General features: G+C 40.8%; 1 protein-coding gene across 1 annotated transcript in view; it reads left to right on the forward strand.

The window, feature by feature from the left end:
• Positions 1–27361, forward strand: part of ULK4 (unc-51 like kinase 4) — a 497317-nt gene that overhangs the window by 145271 nt on the left and 324685 nt on the right. Inside the window, 1 exon segment of the mRNA XM_029071432.2 lies at positions 17869–17996. Within this exon segment, the coding sequence (XP_028927265.1) occupies positions 17869–17996 (128 nt within the window).

The following is a 27361-nucleotide window of genomic DNA, read 5'->3' on the forward strand; positions in this document are numbered from 1 at the left end:
AAAAAAAAAATTTCTTGCCAGTAGACTACTGTAGGATTGGGAAAAAAAACAAAACAATGATGACTATCTTGATGGGGGTTTAGAGATATGAGTGTGAGTTGTTGGTGTCTGTATTCTTCAGAGTTAATCTTTACCTTACTTCATGTTATGAGGCTGTCTGTAGCCCTGTTAGTAAGAGGTGGAATAGGATTTTTCTATTATTAGCCTTTTGTGACCCTCTCCTATTGTTACAAAACTTCCTTTCCCAAAACCTCCCTTTTAACCTGAAGTTCCTCATGGTTGGCCTTAGGCAAGAAAGGGGCATGGGGGGATGCTTGAAGTTAATTGGACCAGCTATTATTGAGTAATGGATTGTAGAAAAATAGCCTCTTTCATTTTTGAAAAAGTATACCAATCATTTCTTTTTTCTCCCCTTGGACTTAGGTAGTGCTGTTCTCTGAAATTCAAACAATTATATCCTGACACTGAGCTAGAACTCCAGTCCCTGTGGTGTGACAAAGTTTACTTTATAAATGGAAACAATGATCCAGGAAAGAGGTGTCTCCACTTTTATAAGGTGCTTGATAAAAGTGACACAGAGCCATTGGTGTTTCAGGAACCTTTATAAAAATGGTAATTTCTGGATGACTTTTGGCCTGTGTCATCTGGGCAGCATTAATTTCAGGGGCTGTGTCTGTCAGGTAATTTGAAGGATTCCATTGCTTATACCTCTGAGGGAGTGGTTTTCCATTCCACTGTGGATTAGGTCCAAAAATCCATCCTTTCTGCTTCAAAGCCTTTCACCAATTTACCCCAGAATTCCTCACTTCCATTGTCTCTTTCTTTCATTAAGCCCTCCCATTCCGTCACTTCTGTCAGCCAGATTTGCTCAGTGCCCGATTTAATAATAATAATGTTGGTATTTGTTAAGCGCTTACTATGTGCCGAGCACTATTCTAAGCGCTGGGGTAGACATAGGGGAATCAGGTTGTCCCACGTGGGGCTCACAGTCTTAATCCCCATTTTACAGATGAGGGAACTGAGGCACAGAGAAGTTAAGTGACTTGCCCACCGTCATACAGCCGACAAGTGGCAGAGCTGGGATTCGAACTCATGAGCCCTGACTCCAAAGCCCGTGCTCTTTCCACTGAGCCACGCTGATTTACTCATCCACTGATTACACTCCCACCTTTCCTAAGTAATTGGAAGAAATTGCAAATTATTTCAGCCCCCTCCCAGCCTATTCATACTACACCCAGGATTTTCTCTACATTGCCCACCTCACAATATGGATTTACTTTGTACATGTTGCTAAATTTATCTATTTAATCTATTTGTTCAAGTTGTGTGTTTAATTGCCTGTATTCTCCTTATAAGTCTGTCCATAAGGGTGTTTGCCGCCTTAGACTGTAAATTTCTAAGAGGCCAAGTACAAGGCAATTCTTTGCAGAATCTGACTCCATTGACTTCGGATGTTCTCCCTTTCCCTTTGCTGAGTTGAACATAGCTTTAACCTTCTCTACCCTTTGAAGCGATTTGGCAGAGAGAATGTGGGGAAGCTTGGAGCACACTTGTTTCCCCTTCCAGCTTCTGTACTGAATTGGCAAGTGGTGGACAGATTGGTGGGTGGTTGAAAGCAAGTTGGCAGCAGAGATAATGGTACTCCCAAGGGTGGTGGGGTGTAATTGACATATCTTTATCTTCAGCACCTACCAGTCTGAGGTTTGGGTCAAGGACCCTACTTAGCCTACTCTTCACCCAGTCCTGTCTAGGGTCAGTCATTGTTTCGGTCAAACGCTCTGAACATCCTCTCATTGAGTGGACGGCAGAAATTCTCACTGCATAACACGCAGCAGAGTGTTATTTGAAGACAGGGCATTGTAAACACTTATGTAAAACAAGATGACACATTGCAGATAGTAGTTTCTCTTTTCCTAGACAGTCATGTCCCTGATCAGATGGTATGGGCAGAAAGAGGAGCTGCAGTAGGATGACTCTGGGCAACCCCCTCCATCAGAACCCTGACTTCCCTTAAGTTGCACCACCTCCACCATCTCCCCTCATTGGAATAATGAGACATGATGAGGGGAAGGTGGATCTGTAACATATCTGCAGTGATTGCTGAGAGAGTCTTGCCCTTTGGACCTGAAGTGGCCCTGTCAGATTGGTGAAGAGCTTGAAACTTCAACCCTAATGGATTGCATCTTTTATTGTTCTTAGTATTTTATTCATCTAGTTTATTTCTTTGCATGTCTTTTGTCAGTTCGGTTGGTCTTCCCCTCCCTTTCCTCCCCTCTTCTCCCCATTGCCACTTTTTTAAGTTGAGGTAGGGCTAGGGACCTTGTCTGAAGTATTATTCTTGAATCTTTTCCCCCAGTGGTTTAATTCAGTGCTTGTACAAAGAAAGCACTCACAATTGTAATTGATAAAGATAATAGAAAAGGTGAGAAGGCGGTGTGGAGGCTCCTAAAATAATTACTTATTGCTATATTTAGTTTATGTGGTAGGTAATGTGGCTCTCTGGGGTTCCATAGGCCTTTTTATATGTCTGTTAGCATTTTTGTATCTGTTGTCAGTTTGAAACTTAGCAAAGACAGAGAATATGCATGTACAAGTTGCTCAATATTCCCAGCATATCACAAACATCTGGACCTTTTATAAATGCTTCTGATAATGTGGTCAGGAATAAACACTTGACCATAGGTGGTACAAAAAGTCCATGACTAAACTGATATTAGAGTGTAAGGCTTTTAATTGCTAGATTTAGTCATAGACCACTGAGCTGTATTGACTCTAACCTGAATAAGGCAACTTACAATAGCTCATAAAAGTACAAGGAATCCACCACTAATGCCAAATCATATTAGCTTTTCCTTGGGCCCTGTAACTCTGTGAAACCCACATTTCAAACTAGTGTTTGAAATGTTTTGTTAGCAGTTATTGCTTGAGATAAAAACAAATCAATCAATAAAACTTAAATTCTTCATTGTTGTGTCTGTTAATAATGTTGGTATTTGTTAAGCGCTTACTATGTGCCGAGCACTGTTCGAAGCGCTGGGGTAGACATAGGGGAATCAGGTTGTCCCACGTGGGGCTCACAGTCTTAATCCCCATTTTACAGATGAGGGAACTGAGGCACAGAGAAGTTAAGTGACTTGCCCACAGTCACACAGCCGACAAGTGGCAGAGCTGGGATTCGAACTCATGAGCCCTGACCCCAAAGCCCGTGCTCTTTCCACTGAACCCCGCTGCTTCCACATCTCACGTGAATTTTAACATACCCAGCAGAGGCACCCTCCCCTTCTGTTCATCCTTGCCAAAAAAACTGGAGATTCTGTTTAATCTTGGATGTTTTTGAAGTCTTAATGAGGGAACTCTATTCTCTGTTCTCCAGTATAGTTTAGTGGGAAAAGTATGGAATTGGGAATCAGGAGATGTGGGTTCTAGCCTGCTCCACCACTTGCCTGTTCTGTGGCCTTAGACGAGTAAGTTATGCATCGTGGACCTCAACTTCCTCATCTGTAAAAGTGGGGATAAAATACCCATTTTCCCTTCTTAGATTGTGTGAGCCTGAATGGGACAGGGCCTATGTCTAATTATTTATCTACGTCAGTGTTTTACACAGTGTTTGACCCTTAATAAATACCATTACCCAGAGCATTTGCAGTGGAATCCTATGTGTCCAGATGGCACTGGGCAGATGCTTTTTGCAATTAACAGACCTGGGAAAAGCAGACTATTTACACTAACTGGAAGTTCAGAGGAAGACTTTCCCCCTTCTTTCCTGCAATGGAATTTCATGAATGAAGCAAGGCCGATATTCATTTCTTCAAAATGTAATTGGTGTGGCTTTCTGGACTACAAATCCAGTAAAGCTATGACACTTAGTGTTTTCCGAAACTTGATTTGGTAATTTCTTGAGTAGTTTTTGCAGCACTGCTGTTCAGTTTACACCTACAAAAAACTGAGTTGATTTTTGGATTTTGATAAACTCCAAATATTAACTTTAAAAGCAGATTTGTCTAATACAAGTGGATGAACAACTATGTCATTGCTAATCATATGTCTGAAATAGAGTGAAATAGAATTTCACACATTAATCAGATGTCACGGTGATATTTTCTGAATTTTGTTTAAAGCCTATCGGAGTTAATAAAAAGAAGAGTTGTGCAAGAGGCATTTCACTTACAAATTAGTCCAAGGTCCTTTATGGAGTGTACAATCCAAGAACAGCTTTAGAGTCAATCAGTAGATTCATTATCTTTCCTTTAAAATGTCTAGGGAAACTATGTTAAAGTAGTTGTCCTCATGCATTTCTTGTTGTTTTTCCTTGGGGCCATTATCAGTTGATAGCCAGGCTCAGCTCATCGAATTTTAGCTGTGGCAGGGAGTCAGGAGCAGATCAATCTCACCTCTTGAGATTTGCAGGGGATCAATTTGAAGTTCTCATCCTCATTATTTTACACTTACTTATTTAACACATTCTGTTCTTGTGCTGTATAATGGAGGAATAGTTCTGTTCATCCTGTCCCGAGAGAGAAATCTGCTTTTTTTGTACTAAAGTAGGTATTAAGGAAGCTGGTTACTTCAAGCTAAATGTAGATGGATAATAATTGGAGTTTTCTGTAGCTCTGTGTCATGTTTACTCATAGCTGAAAATGGATAGAATTGACAGAGATGCCTTCAAACTACCTATGGAAAGCCCACCCAAGGCTGACTTCTAGCCATCTTAATCCTATGTGCCAGGGAAAAACTCTTGGAGTGTGAAGTGCTTGAGGGGGAGGGGCGGTCTTACCCTGACTTGATCTGCATGTATGCACAGTTTATCCTCTTTATTATGTCCCTCTCCTATCCCCCTTCCAAGTTTAGATTAGGTAGATTGGAACTTTTGGCAAAGAGATGAATGTGAATCATAGCTGAGTCACAGTGGACTGCAGACTGAAATGTTTGCTTTCTAATTATACACACCTACTACTAATTCTTTGTTCAAAGGATATGAGCCTGAGTTGAAATTTCTGACCTGCCAGTGGCTTAGTTAGGAGCCCCGCAGGATAGTTCTCCAAGATTGGGTATTACTATTGAGGAATGTGGCCTCGTTATTCTTCCCTTCCCTGCTGCCACTTTCCATCATCTAATATCCAAGCATTTACTTCTTTCATTGTCTTCTCAATAAATGTAGCCAAAATAGAATCCATCTAAGACTCACTAGAGCAGCAGTATGCAACCTGTAATTGGCCCCTAGATTGTGGTGATGTGTTTTAGTTTTTGTTTCGTTTTTCCCTTGACTGTGGATTCTCTTGTAGGTCAGGAATCCACACATGCTGAGACCTCATCATAACTGGGAGGACCAACTATAATGGGATTTAATTATAGCTGGTTACCCATTAAAGAAACAACTACTAACAGCGTACCCCACAGCTCAGAGGTGTTCACCATGCTGTTAGGCAAGATATTCTGTGTATGGTATATTTCCCATAGAAATAATTGTTTCTCTCTTTTTCCCCCCACTCCCACCCCAATCAGTCATATTTACTGAGCACTGACTATGTGCAGAACACTGTACTAAATGTTTGGAAAAGAATAACGAAAGACATGGGACCTGTTCCCAAGGAGCTTAAATCCCCCTTCCCCTGATCCTTAAAGTGCTGCTAGTGCTGCTTTTCTATACCTGACTTCTTCTGCACCCCCTTCCCCCTCACCCCACACTCTCCCAACACATTCCTTCCCTTCTTCCTCCATGGGAAATGGCCAAGTACCTGAAACTGGCTCCGGCTTCTCTCTTTACTTGTAAATTTCTTTCATGGTATGGTGGAGCCCTACACTGCACTCTTCCCCTCACTGTCCCCATTCCCCAGCTTGCAACCCCTTGCCTCTTAGGACTGCCAAAGCCAGGGGGAAGAGGACCTGTTTGGAATGGAATAGAGGGAAAGGAAGGTGGAGGTAGAGGTGGAAGACTGGGAGGGTACTGCCGCCATCTGCTTTTCCTCCATCCTCACGGCTTTCTCACCCTGGGTCCCTAGCTTTGGAGGTCCCAGAAGATGAGTTTGCAAAGTAGGAAGAAAAGATGGTTGGGGATGCAAAAAGAAAAAAAAGCCAGGGCCAAATTCAGATGCTGGCCTGGTGGCATGGACAAATCTGGGAAGCAGGGACAGAGGGCAAGAAAGTCAAACTGGGGATGAGGTAAAGATTGTCGGAGGCAGGGCAAGGGGATGCGGAGAAAGGGAAAGAGTTAAGTATTCGGTCACAAGCTTTCTTGGTAGACTGCGATGACCACGACTGCCCCTTTCCACTAGTGTCTTTGCCACCCTCCATGAAGCCAGAGTCAGCCTACCTGTTCCCTTCCCTTCTTATCTCCACTTCTTTCCTGCTGTTTCTTTTCTCAATAAACAAATTTCGGGTACTTGGAAAGTTACGTCCTTGTAGTAAGCATATGTAGCTTACCTTTGTTTTGAAAATAGCAGTACTGCCAGTGGATTTGATCTATGTAGATACCCATAACCGTGTAGCTTGCTTATTAGTATCTTAGGTTCTTTCAGGAGGTTGCAAATTAGTTGACTTATGGTTTGCTTTCCTTTAATACTTTAAAAATTGTCTCTCTCTATATATACATATATATATATACACACATACATACATGTATATATTCTTTCTCACTCTCTTTATAATATGGAGAGCGAAAGAGATAGAAATAGCTATATAATTTGTCCTCTGCCCCCCATGCATGCATTTTTGGAAAGATCCTCAGAAGTAAAATTTCACTGGTTAGGAGAAAGGTCCCTAATGACTGTTGTCCCCTCTGTTGTGTCTCCTCCAAACACATACTTAACTATACCCACTTATGCAGCCACATACACAAATGCAAATTTAGGATAACATTCACATAAACCCATTAGTTATTTGCTAATGCATTTCTTTGCACACATAAACCCACATACAATGAAGAAATGCCACATTACTATAATCACCAGTTAGGAGCCACCTAACTGTGGAACCTCTCATAGGATCTCATTAACTACCCAGATCACATTTTGGCTTCAGACTACAACTCATCAGTATGACAGAATGATAGATAAAGAAGTTCAGGGAATAATAGCAAGACTGCTAAATTGTTATCATATGTCTTTTTCAAAACAGTTTGACACCAATTATAAAACTGGGCTCTGGCAAATACTAAGCTAAATCCTGAAGCTGCTCCACTGAGGTGTGGCAGCTGAGTCAGAGTTAAGAGTAGCCTGTTTGACCTACTCCCCACTAACATCCGAGTAAAGCAAGCCCAGGTGAATATTGGTTCCATCCTGTTTAAACTATTCTGCCATCATGCTTAAGGATGCACTGAGGTGCTTGGAAACTGGTGTCAGAATTCTCTTCATCTCCACTGGGAAGCTCTATCAACTCAGGCTTTTGAGGATCATTGAAAAGTTTAGAGAGTCATTTAGTTACTGCTCTAACTCATGATATACCTCTTGAGGCACACAGGCAAGAAGACATATCAGTGATTATGAATTACATGGCAAAATCAGTACAATAAAGTGGACTGACCATAAACTTGAAGAAACCCATCTTACCCGTGAGTTGCCCTATACACAACAAAGATTTTCCTTAGTTCCGTTGACTTTAGGGCTGTCACAAAGTTCTGCCAGATAGGCAGACCCCTATTAACTGACGCATGGGTACAAAGGAGAAAATAAAATTGAGTAGACTAGCATGGCCTCTGGGAATTTTCAAGGACAGAATTTAGTGGTAACGGGATAGTGAGCCTTATTTCAAATAGAAATAAAAGTGATGATCAACCTTCCATATGCCTCTGACATCTGGTCATAAGGCCTATTTGGCTTTTTCAGCAGCTTCACCATGGCTACCTATGGGTCAGTTTAGCATCAAGTGCTAGAACAAGATGACCAAAAATGAAGTCCTCAAATGAAGTCAGCTTCCCACCATCGGCACTGTTCCTTTCAATAGGACTTCATTGATTGGGCAGGGGAGATGAATGACTGTGGGCAGGATACCCACAGCTGTTCTCTGATGAACTAAAAAAAAATGCAGAAAAAGAGGGGAGAATACATTTTTTTAAGACCTTGTCGCAAACAATGTGATATACAGAGGACCGTTGGTAGACACCAGCAGCAGAAAGGCCAACCTGGAGAGTCACAACTGAGAGAAAGGTTGTGTTCCTTGAGCAGAGGCTTCAGGAAGTTCAGCGTAATAGCAGGCAATCTTAAAAAACAAAACAAAACAAAAAGAAAAAACCCAGAACTGACAAGTAGCCAACATAGCAGTTCAGCAAGGAACTATCTTTAGATCCTCACAACATTGGGTATAAGTCTTTTCAGCCACACGTGTACATGTGGATACAGTCTCACTTCAGTAGCACACTCTTAGTATAGGACTCAGGGACCAGGGATTTAAGTGTTCCAACAGGCTATGTCTTTCACATCTTGGTTTCAGCTTCTGAAAATTCCCTTGTAGCTAGTGAGGCATATGTGTCTTTCCATCGCTACAACCAATCAATCAGTGGTATTTATTGAGTGTTCACTCTGCGTATAGCGCTCTACTAAGAACTTGGAAAGAATACCATACAACAGAGGTGGTGGACACGTTCCCTGTCCACCAGGAGCTTACAGTTTAGAGAGGGAGTCAGACATTAATATAAATAAATGATGGATATGTAAGTGCTGTGGGGATGAGGGTGGGGTGAATCTTAAATTCCCAAAGGGTATAGATCCATAAGTGATGCAGAAGGGAAAGGGAGTAGGGAGAAAGCTTAATCACGGGAGACCTCTTAGAGGAGATTAATGAACAAGTGTTAAGTATCTATACCTGTGTAAAAAAAAAAAAGGATAAAAGCATAAGCAAAAATAAAAAAAGGAAAAAATACAGGATGCATAAATATTTAGACTGATGAGTGAGAACCAATAAAGCAGGGGATGACTGGAAAAGAAAGGCTAAAGTGGTGGATTGGAGATGGCAATATGTGGGTAGGAGAAAGTGGAGATCAAGGAGAAGAGGGTAACTGACTAGATGGATGAGAGAGAATTGCCAAGGAGATAGGGCAGGTAGTCAGGAAAGTGGCCATAGGATGTTTAGTATAAAACGAGTTTCTCGACTTTAAAATACTTGAAAGAAGCAAATTTCTTAATTTATATTGCTGCTTACTGGGTATCCTTATTTTCCATTCTTTTTTTGCCAATTTATACATATCCAGTGCGGTAGACAATAACAGTGGGATTGCTTTAGGCAATTTCTCTCAGCATTGACAGTTTATTATGACCAGCTCCACAATTACGCTGATGTCACCTAACAAATCAAGCAAGTACATGGATTATTTTAATTTGAACAAAACATCTGTGTTTTAAATGGATTTTTCCCTCTACATTAACTGAAAAGTTTATTGTCTGTAACATAATGATTCTGGCTGCCATAATGGTAAATACTGTTATGGATCATTTCAAGAGAAGTCAAAATAGAGTAAAACAGTAGTAGATTTAACATAAATTGTTACCAAATTGGGTTTTAGTTTTCTTGCTGAGTTATCTTTCAGCAATGTTGCAGTTTTCCAAGAAAGAATTGCCGAGCATATTGAGCAAATACACTGTCAGGCATTGATTTTCAATCACCTTGCTACAAAGCAATCAAAGGATGACTGAGTGCTTTTATTGTCTATTGATGTCAAGTAGCCTAATTTACTGATTTTAGTGTTTGTGTTACTTAACTCGTGCCATCCACTATTAAAAAAAATACATGAATAGTGGGGTTTATGACACCCATACCCTATTTGTTTGAATGTTTATTTTTCCGTAATGTGATGGATTCAGTCACCATTAGGATTGGACTGTCTCTATCTGTTGCCGACTTGTTCATCCCAAGCGCTTAGTACAGTGCTCTGCACATAGTAAGCGCTCAATAAATACTATTGAATTGGAAAAAAAGAGATTCTACAAAACTCTCTTTGGAGCAGTCGTTGGAAATGTTAGTGTTTTTTGAAGTGTGTGCGTTCCTCTCTTAGTACAATTATTTCAGGAATCCTTAGGACTTTTATGTGTATTTGTAAATTGTGTTTATTGGTTCCTGTTAGTTCCTGTCGTGTATATTTACTATGTTTTCCTTTTTTTTGGTCATGTTCATTTTATGGAAATTTAGATACTTAGGTACTTGAACTTGTCCTGTTCCTTCTTTTAGTTTGTGAATTTCTTAAGAATAGGACCGGGGGCTGTAGTCGTAGGTAATGCTTCACAGCATCAAATACCAATCCTCTTCTTTCAGGCAGAGCTTAGCAAATGAGGTTGGCTTATTAGTCTCAATAGCTCATGGAAGAATTGAGCTTCCAGTATTTAGTTTGGAAGCCTTTTTTATTTTCCAAGAGTTTGTTGAACCAAGGTACGTTGCAAGGCAAGAAAGCAGTTTTTTTGAGTCAGTGATATAAAATAGCATAATTTAAATTTTTACTTGAGAGTTCTGCAGATCTTGGCAGCCTAGTTACAGCACAAGGTCTGATAATAATTGTGCATTTAATAACAAGAGTTTAGATTTAGCTTTAGAAGATGAGAAAATCAGGCTACATTTCTCACTGCATTTAGCCCTGTCCTCAAAGTATTTGAACATGATTGGAAGAGATCAGGAAGAGCCTAGTTTGTCCATTCAATTTTTGAGACATTCCAAGAATAAAAGTAGGTGATTCTTCAGAGGAAAATACCCCTTAATCTTTTAAAACATATTTGAATGTACAAATATGAAGCATTAATTCTAGGTGATTTTCTTTATTACAATAGTAATAATAATTATCATACTTGTTAAGAGCTTACTACATACAAAGTACTGTTCTAAATGCTGGGTAGATATAAGTTAATCAGGTTGGACACAGTCCCTGTTCCCCATGGGGCTCATACCCTTAATCCCCATTTTACAGATAAGGTAACCGAGGCCCAGAGAAGTCAAGTGACTTGCCCAAGGTCCCACAGCAGACGTGGTGGAGTCAGAATTAGAACCCAGTTCCTTCTGACTCCCACACTCATGCTGTATCCATTAAGCCATTCTACTTCTCCTATTTGATTATTGGGTCTTTTTAGTTGGGGCAAAAGTCTTGAAAAATCAGCATGAGAAATAAAAACATTTTAGAAGAAAAATCTTCAAAATTTTCAAAAGAGTTTACTCTATGCCAAGCTATACCAAATGCCAGGATTCACTTCTCCCTCTCTCAGGTGACAGGATATTTCTGTGCCCAGAAAGAAATCTCTGCAACCAGGATATATCTGAAGCCACAAAAGTCTGGGTTAGTGGTGTGGAGTTGCAACTATTCATATTAATCGTTGTAATTGTGGTATTTAAGTGCATTTACTCCGGGCCAAGCACTGTGTTAAACTCTGGGGTAGAGTACAGTCTCAGAGATAGTCTCTGTCCTAAATGGGGATCACAATCTAATAATAATAATAATAATGTTGGTATTTGTTAAGCGCTTATTATGTGCTGAGCACTGTTCTAAGCACTGGGGGAGATACAGGGTAATCAGGTTGTCCCACGTGAGGCTCACAGTCTTCATCCCCATTTTACAGATGAGGGAACTGAGGCACAGAGAAGTTAAGTGACTTGCCCAAAGTCACACAGCTGACAAGTGGCAGAGCAGGGATTAGAACCCATGACCTCTGACTCCTAAATCCAGGCTCTTTCCACTGAGTCACGAAGGAGGATGAACAGTTACTTAATCCCCAGTCTTCAAATGAGGAAAGTGAGGCACTTTCTTAAATGACTTGCCCAAGGTCATATGTTAGACAAATGCCAGAGTGGAATTAATTAGAACGTAAGGGTTCCATAGTGCTAGTGCTGCCTTATTAGGAGTTAATATTAAAAAAGCATGACTAAATAACCCTTATTGATTCCTCACTTAGTATGTACAACATAGTCCTCTATTTTCCCTGTGGACTATTAATGTTGATAGTAGGCTGGATGCAAAATACATATAGAAGGAGTTTCAGGTAATATAAAGGCCATTAAACAGCAAAACCAGTATAGGCTGATTGTGCTAACTCATTTCTCTAAAAACCTCTATCTAATGCAGTGTATTTTAGTGAAATTATAAGTTCTTTCTCAAGCTCTATTTGTAGAGCTTTTAAATGAACTGAAAATAGGAGCATTTGGGAGAAAAAAAATCAAAGCTCTATAGCATCAGTCAAATTGATAGGAGTTCTGTGTTCAGAGTACCCAACCTAGCAGACCTTATTTATTTTAAAATCCACAAGCATGGGAGAAGTAAAGTGAAGAATACCCCTATTTTGTGTAGTTTTTCCTACAGAGAACATTTGAATCTACTGAATAAATATCAGACACATGACAAAATTAATATACTCCCTTTTGCCTCACTGAATTTTGATCTGTGAAAAAAATCACACAGACTTCTTTTACCACCCTTCTCTCCAGCCTAAAGATCTAAAAAATCAGCCTTCATATATCCCTTAGACTATGAGCTCCATATGGTCAGGGACTCTGTCCAAGTGGGTTATCTTGTATCTACCCCAGCGCTTAGTACAGTACTTGGCACATAATAAGTGCTAAACAAATACAACTATAATTATTTCCACCACCATTTTGGATTGTGGGCGTAAAGAGGAAAAAAAGATCAGAAAATTAGGCTCTTTGAGAGATGAATGACTATTAGGTTAAAAAATGTATGTATGTTTCAGATGGATAGTAAGTGACTGACAGAGTGTGTGCTCCTCCAAAAGAGTGAATTTACAACCAAGCCTATCTGGGCCCACATGTGGCAGAAGGATGGAGAGATTTTTTAAAAAAATGTCTTTGATGCAGGACACATCTTTTGGGGAAAGTGCTCCTAAAATCCATCTGGGAGTTGTTTTCTCGAACCCATATTTCAGTGATGCTTATCTTTTATACCACCACACTTGAGTGGTGTGTTATCAGAGCATGTATTTCCTGATCAATCAGCTGGTGGCACTGGCAGCCCCTTTCTCTCTCAACTTGCTGCAGACAGGAGAAAAGTGAAGGTCCTTGCTTGCACCAAGTTATTTTAACACAATATGTTCTAGAAATATAGTTCGTCACGCTGCATTAAAATAGCTTCACGTCTGCACAGATGGCACCTATTTCCAGCCATTAAATCCAGACGGCAGATTCCAACAACTGAGCACCCACTTCTCCAAAGGCTAGCTAAAGTGTGGACTCCAACCAGGCTCCAGCTCCTCTGATTCTAGCTTGGCTGAACCGGAACCTGGTTGGAGTCAAACTCTTCTGCTTGGACCTTTTCAGATTCCGACTGGTTGTCCACCACTGCCGGTGCCGGGAGACTGCTCTGCCCACAGATCCCCAGGACTAGGAAGAGCACTGTCAGCCTAGATTTAGGAACAGTGTTGCTTAGTGGGTAGAACATGGGCCTGGGTGTCAGAAGGACCCGGCTCTGCCACACATCTGCTGTACAACCTTGGTCAGTTCACTTCTCTGGGCCTCAGTTACCTCATCGGTAAAATGGGGATTGACTGTGAGCCCCATTTGGGACGTGATCTGGGACCCACCTGATTACCTTGTATCTACCCCAGCTCTTAAAACAGTGCCTGATACATAGTAAGTGCTTAACAAATACTATATTAAAAAAAAAAAGGCAGGGGAGGAGAGTTGTGGGACAGTGTTTTTGGCTGCTTGTTTGTCCTTCAAATGAGAAGAACTGAAAGATCACTCTCACTTCTTGACAAACCATCTTCTTCCAACACCACTGACCAAAAACTTCACCCTCAGCCAAGGCATTGCTATCTTTCACTCTCTTTCCCCACCTATAATACTATTTTGCTGCGCCTTGTAGAACCCCTACTCTATCGTTGCCAAACACCTGTGTCTTGACATGATCACTTGACCTTTATCATTCTCACAATCCTAGTCTTAAAATGACCCTGATTCTCACCCCAGAGGAAATATCATCTTTCATTCCCACGGGATCATGGGAAAAGGTGGTGCCTTCATTTTATTGCTTTTTCCCCAGTGTCCCTTCCAGGCCATCCAGATTTCTATCAATAGTTTTCTCATATTGGAAGTCCTCCCCTTCACTCACTATGACCATATTATTACCATTAATATTATTATACTTGTTAAGTACCTACTGTGTGCCCAAGCACTATTGTAAGTGCTGGTTGACCTGGATACAAGATCATTGGGTTGGACACAATTCCTGTCTCATAAGTGGCTCACAGTCTAAGTAAGAGGGAGTAGGAAGTAATCCCCTTTTTACAGATGAGGAAATTGAGGCACAGAAAAGTTGTGACTTGTCCAAGGTCACACAGCAGATCAGTGGAGGAGTCAGGATTAGAACGTGAGTCCTCCAACTCCCAGCCTTGTGCTCTTTCCCCTAAGCCTACACTATTTCACTTACCCATGTCTACATTTCTAGATACGTTTGATATCTTCCTTACTGTTTTCCTTTCACTTCCATCACATGAATTGATTTTTATAAACTTCAACATCCAAGTTGATTGTGTATCTGACCTGTCTGGCCTCCTGCTTCCACTCACTACTCTATTATCCTGATTTTCTGCTCCACCACCTGTCATCAAGACACCAATATAGAGTCACCATCTTCTTTTCCTCTCAAGATGATTGCTCTGACACCCCTTCCCTCTCACTGCTATATTCACCTTTTGACTGTCCTCTAGGTCTTCCCTTTCTACTTTGACAAGGCTTTCCAGACTACTTGCAGTCTTCTGGTCTTTTCTTCCAAATCTCTTCTTGATCAGTTACAATTTGAATTTCCTCTCTCCTTCTCTTAGAGACCACACTTTCAAAAATCTCCAGTGGCCTCCTGCCTAAATCTAATGGATTTCAGCTGCCATTAGCATCCTTGACCATCCCATCCTCTTGAAAACTCTCTGGCCTTGATTTTGGTAAAATAGAAGTCCTGATTCTCTTTCTAGTCTAACCATTCCTTTTCAGTTTCCTTAGCTTGTCCTTCATCCTCCGCTCCACCTTAAGTATAGGTGGTCCTCTTGGTTTTGGTTGCTGTACTTTTCTGTCTTCTCATTGTCTTGGGGGGCCCATCTGATCCCATGGTTTCACCTTCCACTTCTATGAGAGCGAGTCCTAAATCTGCATCCCTAGTCCTGAATTCTAATTCACTTTGCAACTTCATATCTCCCAATGCCTCTTGTAAGATCTCCACTTGGGTGATTTCACTGACACTTAAAATCAATGTATCAGAAATCAAACTCCTCATCTTCTCTCTAAAGTCTTCTTTTTCTAACTTTCTTGTCTCTATTGACAACTTCACCATCCTCCCATTGCAGGCTTTCACAACCTTTCCATGCTGTTTGGCTCCCTTTTGTCATTTCCTCCTAGATTTAGCAGGTGGCTAATTCTGGCCAATTCTCCTTTTATAATAATTTAATAATCTGTTGATTCTTTTCCATCCTAATGGTGACCACTCTTATTCAGGCCTTCATAAACCCTGCCTTAGGCTGGCCCCTTCTTCAGTCCCTACATTCAATCTCATGAATCATCTTTTGAAAAACACGTTTCTGTGCCTATCAGTCACTTCTCTTGGGCCCTCCCAGCTTTCACGCTTCCCAAGCAAGCCTTTCAACCATGCTCACTTTTGCTTCTCTCAGCCCTAACTCACTGGCCACATCTCTTCCCTTGAATGGAAACTCCTCTCCCCTTTCAAATCCATCAAGCTATTTCACTCACCTCTTTCAGAGTCCTGAGTATTAATCCCCTATCTTCTTTGTCATCCTACCCAGGAGTCATCTAAGAAGTCATATTTACATATATATTTCCATTTGTACCTGTGCTATCTTTCATATATCATATATTTGGCAGTGTATGTTGTGAATCCATTAGATTGCAGTCTTCTTGAAGGCAAGGAAAGTGTCTTACTCTTGTTACATGTTACAGTACCCAGTGCAGTGCTCTGTACTCAGAAGGAACTGAATAAGTGCTGCTGGTAATATGATGAGCTAATTGTAGTGACAAGCCATTTTGTTATATTTAGCATTTTTTTCAGGTAATAGGTCCTATATAGAAAGGCTTACCCTGTCACAAAGCTATTTCTTGGTCAGAAGATTCAGCCTTACATCTTCTTAAACCCTAAACACATCTTAAAAGCCAGAAGAGCATCCTGAAAGGACACAGAATTCTTAAAAATATAGATAGGCCGGGTGCACCTCCTAGGGGATGGCCCGAGTGAGTACAGTAAGACCATGAGGTCTAGTGACAAAATTGCTTTGCCTCTCGATCCCATGAGGAGATGTCGACAGTTGTCAACAACATAAGGATTAACAGCCTTTCAACTCCTCACTTAACTCCACAGGGTTTGAGGTCTCCCCTCAGAACCACTGCCAATCTCTGTGCCGAACTTTTGCTCTGACATAAAATCTCAAGAGGCCAACATGACTTATTATTTAATAATAGATCTGTCTCCCTTGCAAAATAACAGAATACATATGTATTAGCAAATCTAATACATTCTGCAGTGGGCCCTTCATTATATGGGGACTCCTTGATATAAATATAACTCCGAGAGCATGTGGAGAAGCAACTGGAGCCTTTCTATGAGTCAGGTGCATTTTTTGCAAGTGGACACATTTATCACACAGTCACATGGATATAGAGCTGATGATGACTTGAGCATGTCCCAAAAAGCAAGAAAACAAAAATCTCAGTGAGATCTGCATTTGTACCTGGCACCTTTTATTCATTGTCATGTCATTATGCTTAGCTCATTTATTGAATCAAAGACCATAATGCAGTTTATTTAAATTGGCTGGCTGTTGAGGCTTGTGGGTCTAAATTTAGATTTACCAGCTGTAGTTGGGTAGAGGGTGTGGCTATCCATCAAATGCTAGCCCTGCAGATTATCTATAATTTATTCATTTGGGTGGGCAAGAGTGATACTGATGTAGTGAGGAATTCTGTATTCTGAAGCAGCAGGAAAACCCAAGTGAGTCTTTGGATAATTTAAGAGCCTGCTTAAGAGGTTGTGAAATCCAAGAGTATTTTGCCTTTATTGTAAAGTGAGAAATTGGAACAATGTAACTTCATGACTTTGGTTTTGGTGCCCAAATTGATATCTTTTGATACTGAAGAATTTTAAAGATCCCCCCAAAATACAGTTTTGTTACAACAACAATGGTAACATCATTTTTAAAAGAAAAAAACCATACGTGGTCAGCCCCAAGCAGCATAATTTTTTGGAGGTTCGTTGTGGCTTCACTCCATTGTCATCCTGAGTTATTTAATGTCTAATTACACTTTTGAGTGAGTACATGGTGAACTTAAATTGGTAGAGCAGGGCGTGGAAATGGATTTCTCTGAAAACCGGTATGCCCCTTCCTAAAATCTATGCCTTCATATTAACTGGATTAATAACATAACATAAATAGGTGTAGGTTTATGGACTTGCATAGGAGACAGTCAGCAAATTGGATGATTAGGTTCATCCTAAAAATTTATAATTCCAATTTCATTTATAAAAAAGGGAAAAATCCTGTTACCTCTGTGTAGTTTACTATTGTCTAAGGGAAGAAATTTCCCCAGTATGTATATGGGACACTTAGTACAGTGCTTTGCGCACAGTAAGTGCTAAATAAACATGAATGAATGAAGCTAGGAATAATTGGCAATGTCTACCTTAATTTGAGCTCAGTATTTTTAAAAAATCTTTTAATCTCTTAGGACACAAAAGATCATAGCTACTGATGAGATTTATAGGGTAATTTATGTGGCGATCAATGCCTTTATGTGGTGGCTGAATCCAGAATCAGATGTAAATATTATAATGGTTATACTAAATTTGAATGTAATTCTATCTCGGTTCTATTGGTCATGACAATCTACTTCTTCTAACAGAAGAGGCTGGCTAGTCATTTTATATTATGTCTTATCAAATTTTTTTCTTTCCCACAGGGTTTTGTTACCACAATCATCCGTTTATTTGACAGTCCTTCAACTTCAATTCGAGCTAAAGCCTTTTTGGTCCTTTTACATGTTTTGATTCCTAACCGAGAGATGCTGCTGCTTAGTTGCCAAGCAAGGTATGATCTGCTCTCTTGGTTTAGTCAATATGTTTAAATATATACTATGAAACAAATCGAACTGTGGCATAAACAACACTTGAATCAAGAGCTTAATCAACTCTTATATTTCTATTATGGCCAGAGAATATTCTTTAGTCAACTTTTCCAAAGTTGTTAGAAGTAGAGAAAAACGGATTTCTGTAGGTTTTCATCCAGATCTAACACTGACCTATAATCTCACCGTCGTATGGCTGTAATATGTTCCATAAAACACAGAGAGGCCAAAAAAAATTCTTTTGGATGTTGTCCAGGAGTCAATTGAACCAAGTCAACTTTGTGAAGTTAAAAAGACCCATCCACCACTAATCTAATAGTGTTTAACAGGTGCCCCATTCTGCCTGGCTCTGTTAGGATTCTTTGATACTGCATCTTTCTGGTCTTTTGAGAGTAACTTTGTCGAAGTTTAATTCTCAGAGATTACTCTTCATCCTTATTCCTGTCCTGTGGTAATAGCGATTCATAGGGTCATCAAGTAGAAGCTTCAGAAAAACACACCATGAGGATGAATCTAAAGTGGTGCCAAGTACTGCGAATAGCAATTGCACATTCACAAGAATGTATTTTCTTTATGTATGAACAATGTAGATGGTTCTGCCAATGACAAATCCGCATTTAGCCACCCACAGTAATGGATTAAGTACAGCGTTGGTGGCATGATCTCAAGTATGAAAGACAGCTAAGCATAAAACATTTCCTTATTGTATATATGTAAGGTCAAAGACATACTATATATTGCCATCCAAATTCTCATCTTCCTTGGCAGTTTCTTATAAATCCCTTTAAAGAATCTTCTAAAGCAGATTTCCTTTGAGCAGCTCTTCATTCATAAAAAGTGCACTGAGGAAGATATAATGTGATCTTTTTATTCTAAGATTACATATTTTTAGTGGCAATTCTGTGAATTTGAGCAATGATGAACACTAAAACCTCCATATCAAGATAATGTAGTACATCTTTCATCATTGCTTCAATGCATTCATTCATTCAATAGTATTTATTGAGCGCTTACTATGTGCAGAGCACTGTACTAAGCACTTGGAATGTATAATTCGGCAACAGATAGAGACAATCCCTGCCCATCGATGGGCTTACAGTCTAATCGGGGGAGACAGACGGACAAAAACAAGACAATTTAATCACAATAAATAGAATCAAGGGAATGTACACCTCATTAACAAAATAAATAGGGTAATAAAAATATATACAAATGAGCACAGTGTTGAAGGGAAGGGAGGGGGGAGGAGTAGAGGTAAAAGAGGAAGCTTGGTCTTTGGAAATTGAAATATAAATAAATATAAATTTAAATATAAATATAAATTAAAATAAAGTTTCAATTGGAAATATCTTACATATATGTGTAAAATAATTTTTGTGTCTCTATTACCACAGGACAGGAATAAGGATGAAGAGTAATCTCTGAGAATTAAACTTCGTCAAAGCCTGTGTCTCAGCCATATTGTAAATGTAATGATAATCCTTTGAATTTTGTAGAGTGCTTTAAAAATGCTTTTTCCATAGCACTTTCACCTCCCTCATTTCTGCTGACTAGTGCAGGCAGTATCCTCAAAGGCACCAAACAATCAAAAGAAAAAGAAATGAAAGGTCATGCTCATCCCTGCTCTCAGACCACTCTCTGGTTTTTATTTCCTTGCTTAGTTCTGTCTCTCCCTATCTGAAATAGAGATGTGATGTGTAACCTTTGATGGGATGCACTCTGTGCTTATTCATGTTGGTGGTTGCCGAAATGAACCTTTTTGGAGGGCCAGAGGCACTCCGTCCAGTGGTGGGTTCAACCCTTTCAGTGCCTAACTTCAGATACTCCCAGCTTGCATGGCCCGCTGTCTTGGGCTGGCTCAGGATGTCTGATCCTTCCTGGCCTGTGCCCAGTGATTTTTGCCCGTCTTTGGGAGACTGCACAGTGAGCCAACCGTAGGTTTGGGTCCACTCATATAGAAGGCTGAGTGAGCTCAGGCTCAGGCGGGACAATTAGATCCAGGTCTGGGCCCCCAGGAGATCCTGGGTCTTGGAATATGCTATGTTTGACTGAGGGTGCGCAGCCTGGGGCTGTATGGTTGTTCAGCAGTATGGACCTCTGGCACTCCTGGAAACAACACACCTGAACTCATGTTGGTAGCCTCCAGAAATGATCTAGTTATCCTAGTCCAGCCATCTCCTCTGCTTAGTTTGCACACTCTTGGCTATTCATGGCTGTGAACACTACAGAGAAGCAGCGTGGCTTAGTGGAAAAAGCATGGGTTTGGGAGTCAGAGGACATGGGTTCTAATCCAGGCTCCACTATTTGTCTGCTTGTGACCTTGGGCAAACCGCTTCACTTCTCTGTGCCTCAGTTACCTCATCTGTAAAATGGGGATTAAGACTGTGAGCCCCACATGGAACAACTTAATTACCTTATTTTTACCCCAGTGTGTATAACAGTGCTTGGCACATAGTAAGTGCTTAACAAATACCATTATTATTGTTATTATTAGTAAATGATATCGGCTGTCCTCTGTTCCCCCTTCCAATCCCCTTCCCCAACACCCAGGTGCCAGGATGGAGGATATTTAGAGATTAGTGATAAAAATGGAGAGATCTCTAAAATAGGGTATAGGGTGAATATGAAGGGAGAAACATATATGGAAAGATTAACGGTGACCTGGGCTGGAAGAAAAATTTGTTAGGGGTAGGGACAAGGATTGCTGGGTGCTTGACGTTGTCTGTCTTTGCCCTTTTCTCTCCATCCAAACTGCTGCCACGTTAATCCAAGCACTTATGGTATCTCGCCTTGATTACTGCATCAACCTCCTTGCTGACCTCCCTGCCTCCCTTCTCTCCTCTTCCTACTCCAATCCATACTTCAGTCTGCTGCCCAGGTGATTTTTCTATAGAAACATTCAGTCCACGCTTCCCAGGTCCTCAAGAATCTCCACTCACCTCTGCATCAAACAGAAACTTCTTACTATCAGCTTTAAAGCACCTTCCCCCCTCCTACCTTACCTCACTGCTTTCCTATTACAATCTAACCTGCAAACTTCATTCCTCTAATGCCAACCTCCTCACTGTACCTCAGTCTCATCTATCCGATGCCGACCTCTTACCCACCTCCCGCCTCTCTCATGGAAACACCCTCCCACCTGGTATTCGACAGATGATCATTCTCCCCACCTTCAGAAGCCTTATTGAAGGCACCTTTCCAAGAGGCCGTCCCCAACTGGGCCCTCATTTCCTCTTCTCCACTCCTTTCTGCATTGCTTTTGCACTTGGATTTGCACCTTTATTCGCCTTTTCCTCAGCCCCACAACTTTTATGTACATATCCATAATTCGTGTATAATAATTTGTTTATAATATCTGACTCTTTCCCATCACTGTAGATGGCACCACCATCCTTTCTGTCTCACAAGCCCATAACCTTGGCATTATCCTTCATTCATTCAAATGTATTTATTGAGCGCTTACTGTGTGCAGAGCACTGTACTAAGCACTTGGAAAGCACGGTTCAGCAACAGATAGAGACAATCCCTACCCAACAATGGGCTCACAGTCTAGAGGGGGAGACAGATAAAACAAATCAAGTAGGCAGGCATCCTTCACTCCTCTCTCATTCAACCCAAATATTCAATCCATCACTAAATCCTGTCAGTCCCACCTTCACAACATAGCTAAAATCTGCCCTCTCCTCTCTATATAAATTGCTCCCATGTGAATACCAGTCACTCATCCTATCCCTCCTGGATTACTGGATCAACCTCCTTGCTGACCTCCCACCTTCCTGTCTCTCCCTACTCCAGTCCAAACTTTGATCTGCTGCCCCAATTGTTTTTCTCCAGAAAAATTCAGGATATTGTCTCCTCCTCAAAAAACTCCAGTGGTTGCCCATCCACCTCTGTATCAAACAAAAACTCCTCACCATTGACTTTAAAGCACTTAATCACCTTGCCACCTCCTACCTCACCTTGCTACTCTTCTACTACAACCCAGACTGCTTACTTCGTTCCTCTAATGCTTACCTTCTCACTGTGCCTTGTTTTCGTCTATCTTGCCAACAACCCCTAGCCCTGCTTCTGCTCTGGAACACCCTCCCTCCTCAAATCCAACAGACAATTACCCTCCCCATCTCCAAAGCCTTATTGAAGGCCCATCTCCTCCAAGAGGCCTTCCCTTACTTAAACCTCCCTTTCCTCTTCTCCCACTTCCTTCTTCGTCACCCTGACTTGCTCCTTGTTTTTCTTCCCCCCTCCCAGTCCCATAGCACTTATTTATGTATCTGTAATTTATGGATATTAATGTTTGTCTCCCCCCTTTTAGACTGTAAGCTCGTTGTGGGCAGGGAATGTTTCTGTTTATTGTTGTAGTGTACTCTCCCAAGCGCTTAGTGTGGTGCTCTGCATGCAGCAAGCATTCAATAAATGCTATGGAATGAATGAATAAATGTCCGTCTCCCTGTCTAGGCTGTAAGCTCATCATGGGCAGGGAACATGTCTACCAACTCTGTTGTATTGTACTTTCCCAAGCGCTTAGTACAGGGCTTTGGACACCATAAGTGCTCAGTAAATACGATTGAATTTCTGTAGGGTGTGAAAGTTTGAGGATAGGGAAGTTGTAGAAATGGCAACGAGAGACATGGCAAAGGACAGGAGGGAGTCCGCTTATGGAATTGAATTGGTAACATTTAATGAACTGTGATAATGTATGTTTTTCGAGGTTGAGGGTACATTTTAGAATAGATGGAGGATTTTGAGTCATGTTTCTCTGTGGAGGAGATTAAATCATTTGCATTTCTAAAAGAAGCATCCATTTGACAGAAATTGTGCCTTGAGGCTGTTTTAAATATCACACTAGTTGAAATATGAAAATACATAAAAATCCTTAGCAGAAGTGATTATTAAAACATGCAAATAAAGTCACACAACTTAATATAGAACAGCAGACCCATCATGCCGTGTCATCTGGGAGAAGGTGGCTTATTCATGGATTCTCTGTATCACAGAGGGCACCAAACTAGAGCTGACCCAAAACAAAACAAGCAGGAAGACTTCTAGTTGATAATCCTCCATGAAATTGCTCTGCCTTCAGTACCCTGAAGTGAAAATTTGGGAACCGTTAGCAGATTTGCATCTATTAATTTCAATTGTTTGGAAGGGTCGTTTTAAAGGAAAAGCACCCAATGTTCACACTATAGTGGATCTGAGCTGCAACAAACATGACCTGCATGGTTCTTGACAGTATGGCTTAAATAAGCAGTTAAAGCTGTGTGACATAATTCAAAGTTTATAGCCCTTTAGAATGTAAGCTTGTTTCTCTAGAGTGTAAGCTTACTGTGGGTAGGGAACATGTCTGCTAACTCTGTTGTGTTATACTCTCTCAAGTACTTAGTACACTGTTCTTCACTTACTAAGCGCTCAAAAAATACTGATGACTATGATGATGAGGATTTCAAACAATACAGTAGATTACTGAGGGTATTTTGGGAATTTCTTTCCCTTGAAATATTTACTAACAGACACCCATTTGTTTGGAAGATATCAATTTGACTTGAGTTTCCTGGGTGAAGGTGGACATAGACATAGGGAAAACGTCTGAAGATGCTGTCTACCTTTTCGTAGGTTCCTAAATTATCTACTTATGACATTGTCTTTGTCCTCTGTTCACTGAGTTAGTTCAAAAGGAAATATGGCTAGAAATTTAAGACACTGTAAGTTTCACTCCCAGTTATGTCACTAAAACCTACTACATTGTCCTGGAAAAAAATCAGTAAAACTCTCTGGACCTTAGTGTCTCTATCTGTAAAATGAGAATAACCGTGTTAAGTTACCTCCTTTGGTTACATTGTGATCTATCAAGTTATCTAAAAACACACATCTGAGTAAAAAAATCTGTCCTTTGTGGTCTTAGGTGGCACTGAGATGTTATTGATGAGTACAGGTATACTTAAAAACCTCCACAGGTGGCCCACTACTGTCCTTATCAATCAGAAATTCCTGACCACTGGCTTTAGAGCACTCAGCATCTTCTTACCTCCTTCTTATCCTGTCTCTTCCCCCATTACACCCCAACTCGCAATCTTTGTTCCTCATAAACTAACCTCTCACTGTGCTCATTCTCATCCCTCCTGCTGCCTTCTTAAAAATCCATCCCCTTTCATAGAACAGAACTCATCTCTCTCCATCTTCAAAACCCTTTTATTTAATGGTATTTATTTAAAGAAGCAGTGTGGCTTAGTGGATAGAGCACGGGCCTGGGAGTCAGAAGGACCTGGGTTCTAATCCTGACACTGCCCCGTGTCTGCTCTGTGACCTTGGGCAAGTTACTTAACTTCTCTGTGTCTGTTACCTCATCTGTAAAATGGGGATTGAGAGTGTGAGCCCCATGTGCGACAGGGGCTGTTTCCAGTCTGATTAACTTGTATCTACCCCAGTGTTTAGAACAGGGTTTGGCACATAGTAAGTGCTTATCAAGTACCATAACTATTATTGAGCACTTATTCTGTACAGAGTATAGTACTATCTCTTCCAGTCAGCCTTCTACTTCCTGTGTCACCAATCAGTCATATATCCAGCTCCCATGTTAGTATTTTCATATCAGCACCTTCATACTACTTAAGCACTTAAGTTCCTACAGATCTGTAGGACTTAAATGCGTATTTTATGTAATAGTACTAAGTGATTACTGTGTGCAAAGCACTCTACTAAGTGCTTGGGAAAGAATACAAAAGTGGGAAGTACTCACGGTTTCTGTTCCTCGGAGGGGATCACAATCTAAGAGTGTCCACATTTTATATACTCTCTCTCCCCATATCTGAAATTTTCTTTAGTTTCTGTCTACACTCCTAGGCCGGTAAGCTCCTTGAGGGCAAGGATTGTATCTTCTCATACTTTTGTACTCTCCCTCGCACTTAGTACAAGATTCTCTACATAGTAGGTCCTCAATCAATGCTACTGATTGAGGAGAAGCTCCAAGATCTCAGATACTAACATCATTATCTTCAAGAATAAAGATGAAGAGAAAAGTCAAGAGGCAGCAGTTACCAAGGCATCCTCTCCACGGTCGACTGGATCAGGTTATTGTTGATAGCCAGAGTATATCTGAATCGATCGCTGGAGGATATTGTCGACCAAATGCTGCTGGAGTCACTTTGGAACTTTAGCTCAAAATATGGCCCAGCGGGCAAGATCTTTGCAGCATGTTATGTCAATCATTCAGTCAGCCCATGGTATATAAATACCATGTAAATATGAACACTTACAACATACACAGCACCTACTGTGAGCAGGGCTCTTATTAAGCACTTGGAAAAGTACAACACAGTAAAACTAATAGTAATAATCATCATCATCATACTTATATGCTTGACTAAGCCCCAAGCATTATTCTAAGCACTGGGGTAGATACGGGTTAATCAGGTTGGACATTATCCCTGTCCTACACTGGATTTACAGTCTTATCCCCAATTTAAAGATGAGGTAACTGAGGCCTAGAGAAGTGAAATGACTTGTCCAAAGTCACACAGCAGATGTGGTGGAGTCAGGATTAGAACTCAGGTCCTTCTGACTCCCAAGCTCATGCTCTATCCACTAAGCCACGCTGCTTCTCCAACAGAGTTGGTAGATGTGCTCTATGCCCATAAAGAGTTTACAGTTTGCATTAGATGCAGGAAATTCACATAACATCGTCATTCATTCAGTTCATTCAATCATATTTATTGAAAGCTTACTGTGTGCAGAGGACTGTACTAAATGCTTGGGAAGTTCATCAGGACCTTGTTGTGGTTTTCATAGACTATGTGAAGGCATTTGACACCATCAGTAGATGTTGACTCTGGAAACTGCATTGCAGATCTGGTTGCTTTGAAAAGTTCATTAAGATTCTGGGACTATTCACAGTGACATGGCTCTCACCGAGCCAGAGCGGCGGTGTCCTTTTTTAAGGTACTAAATACTTACTAGGTGTCAAGCACTGTTCTAGATGCTGGGTTAGATGCAAGTGTATCAGGCTGGGTTCAGCTGTGGAGCTCACAGTCTAGGAAGGAGGGAGAACAGGTATTGCACCTCCATTTTGCGATGGAGGACACTGAGGCACAGAGAAGTTGTGACTTGCCCAACGTCACACAGCAGACCAGTGGTGCAGAGCCAGGATTGGAAGTTAGATCGTCTGGCTCCCAGGCCCATGCTTTATCCACTAGGCCACGCTCTCCTGTTTGATCTAGTCCACATTTTTCAGTGGGTTGAAGTGGGGATGCATGGTAGCCCAGGACTGTTCACTTGATTCTACGTAGCTGTGTTGGGGATACAAGAAGAGAAGTGAGTGCAAGTATTAGAATATACTTTATCAGTGGTATTTATTGAGGGCTTAATTGGGTACAGAACATTGGGAGACTACAGTACAACAGAGTTGGCAGACACCTTCCGTGCCCACAGTGAGTTTACAGTCTCTGCTCCCTTAGGGAACTCTTCCAATTCAGTAGACTTCAGGCATCATCCCAAATCCTGAAACTGTCAGTTAAAAATTGCTGTTTGCAGATGACTGTGCTCTAGGGGCACCTCTCTAAGAAGACAGCAGATGATCATAAACCTCAGGCTGCTGATAAACCTCAGAGGAACTTGAAGCAATCTATCACCCTGCAAGATTGTGTTGGAGACTATATGCTGAATAAGGACAGGGAATACCTCTGCCTAATTCTGTTGTATTCTACTCTCCCAAGAACTTAGACCAGTGCTCTGCACATAATGCTCAATAAATCAATACCATTGATTGAGGGAAAATAACTGTACTTGTGATTGTCACAGGGGCACAACATATAAACAGTTTTGTCTTCCAACTACTGAAAAGTCTGTACAGAAGTCATTATCAAATGATCTGATTTCTTTGCACCGAGTGAAAATTCTTTTTGTGACTAATGCTTTATTAGGCTGATTGACCCTAGAATAGTCAGTGGAATTCAGACCGTTAAATAGATGCAATGGCAGACCAGGAGGAAATGGGTCATTATATTGGGATTGAGCTACTCTGATAGCATTTATGGATCCCAGGGGCATTTTATTTGTCCCAGCAGTGATAATGGATGTTTTCTGATGGCTTAATGGGTGTGCATTGATGTCGTTAGCTATTCAAGAGAATTGCTTGCCTTGAGGAAGTACTGTTAAGCCATCTCTGAACTCTTAAAATTAAACAACACTGAAGAGTTTTAAGATGGGAAACATCATTTTATAAAGGATTTCATGTTTGAAAGATTACTAATGACATTGGGACAAATGTTGGAAAATAAAATCTTAGTATAAATTTTTGTTTTGAGTTCTAAAGGTTTTTTCAAGCAACATTTTGCTG

The sequence above is a fragment of the Ornithorhynchus anatinus genome, chromosome 8, assembly GCF_004115215.2.
Source record: "Ornithorhynchus anatinus isolate Pmale09 chromosome 8, mOrnAna1.pri.v4, whole genome shotgun sequence".
NCBI classification, from domain to species: domain Eukaryota; kingdom Metazoa; phylum Chordata; class Mammalia; order Monotremata; family Ornithorhynchidae; genus Ornithorhynchus; species Ornithorhynchus anatinus.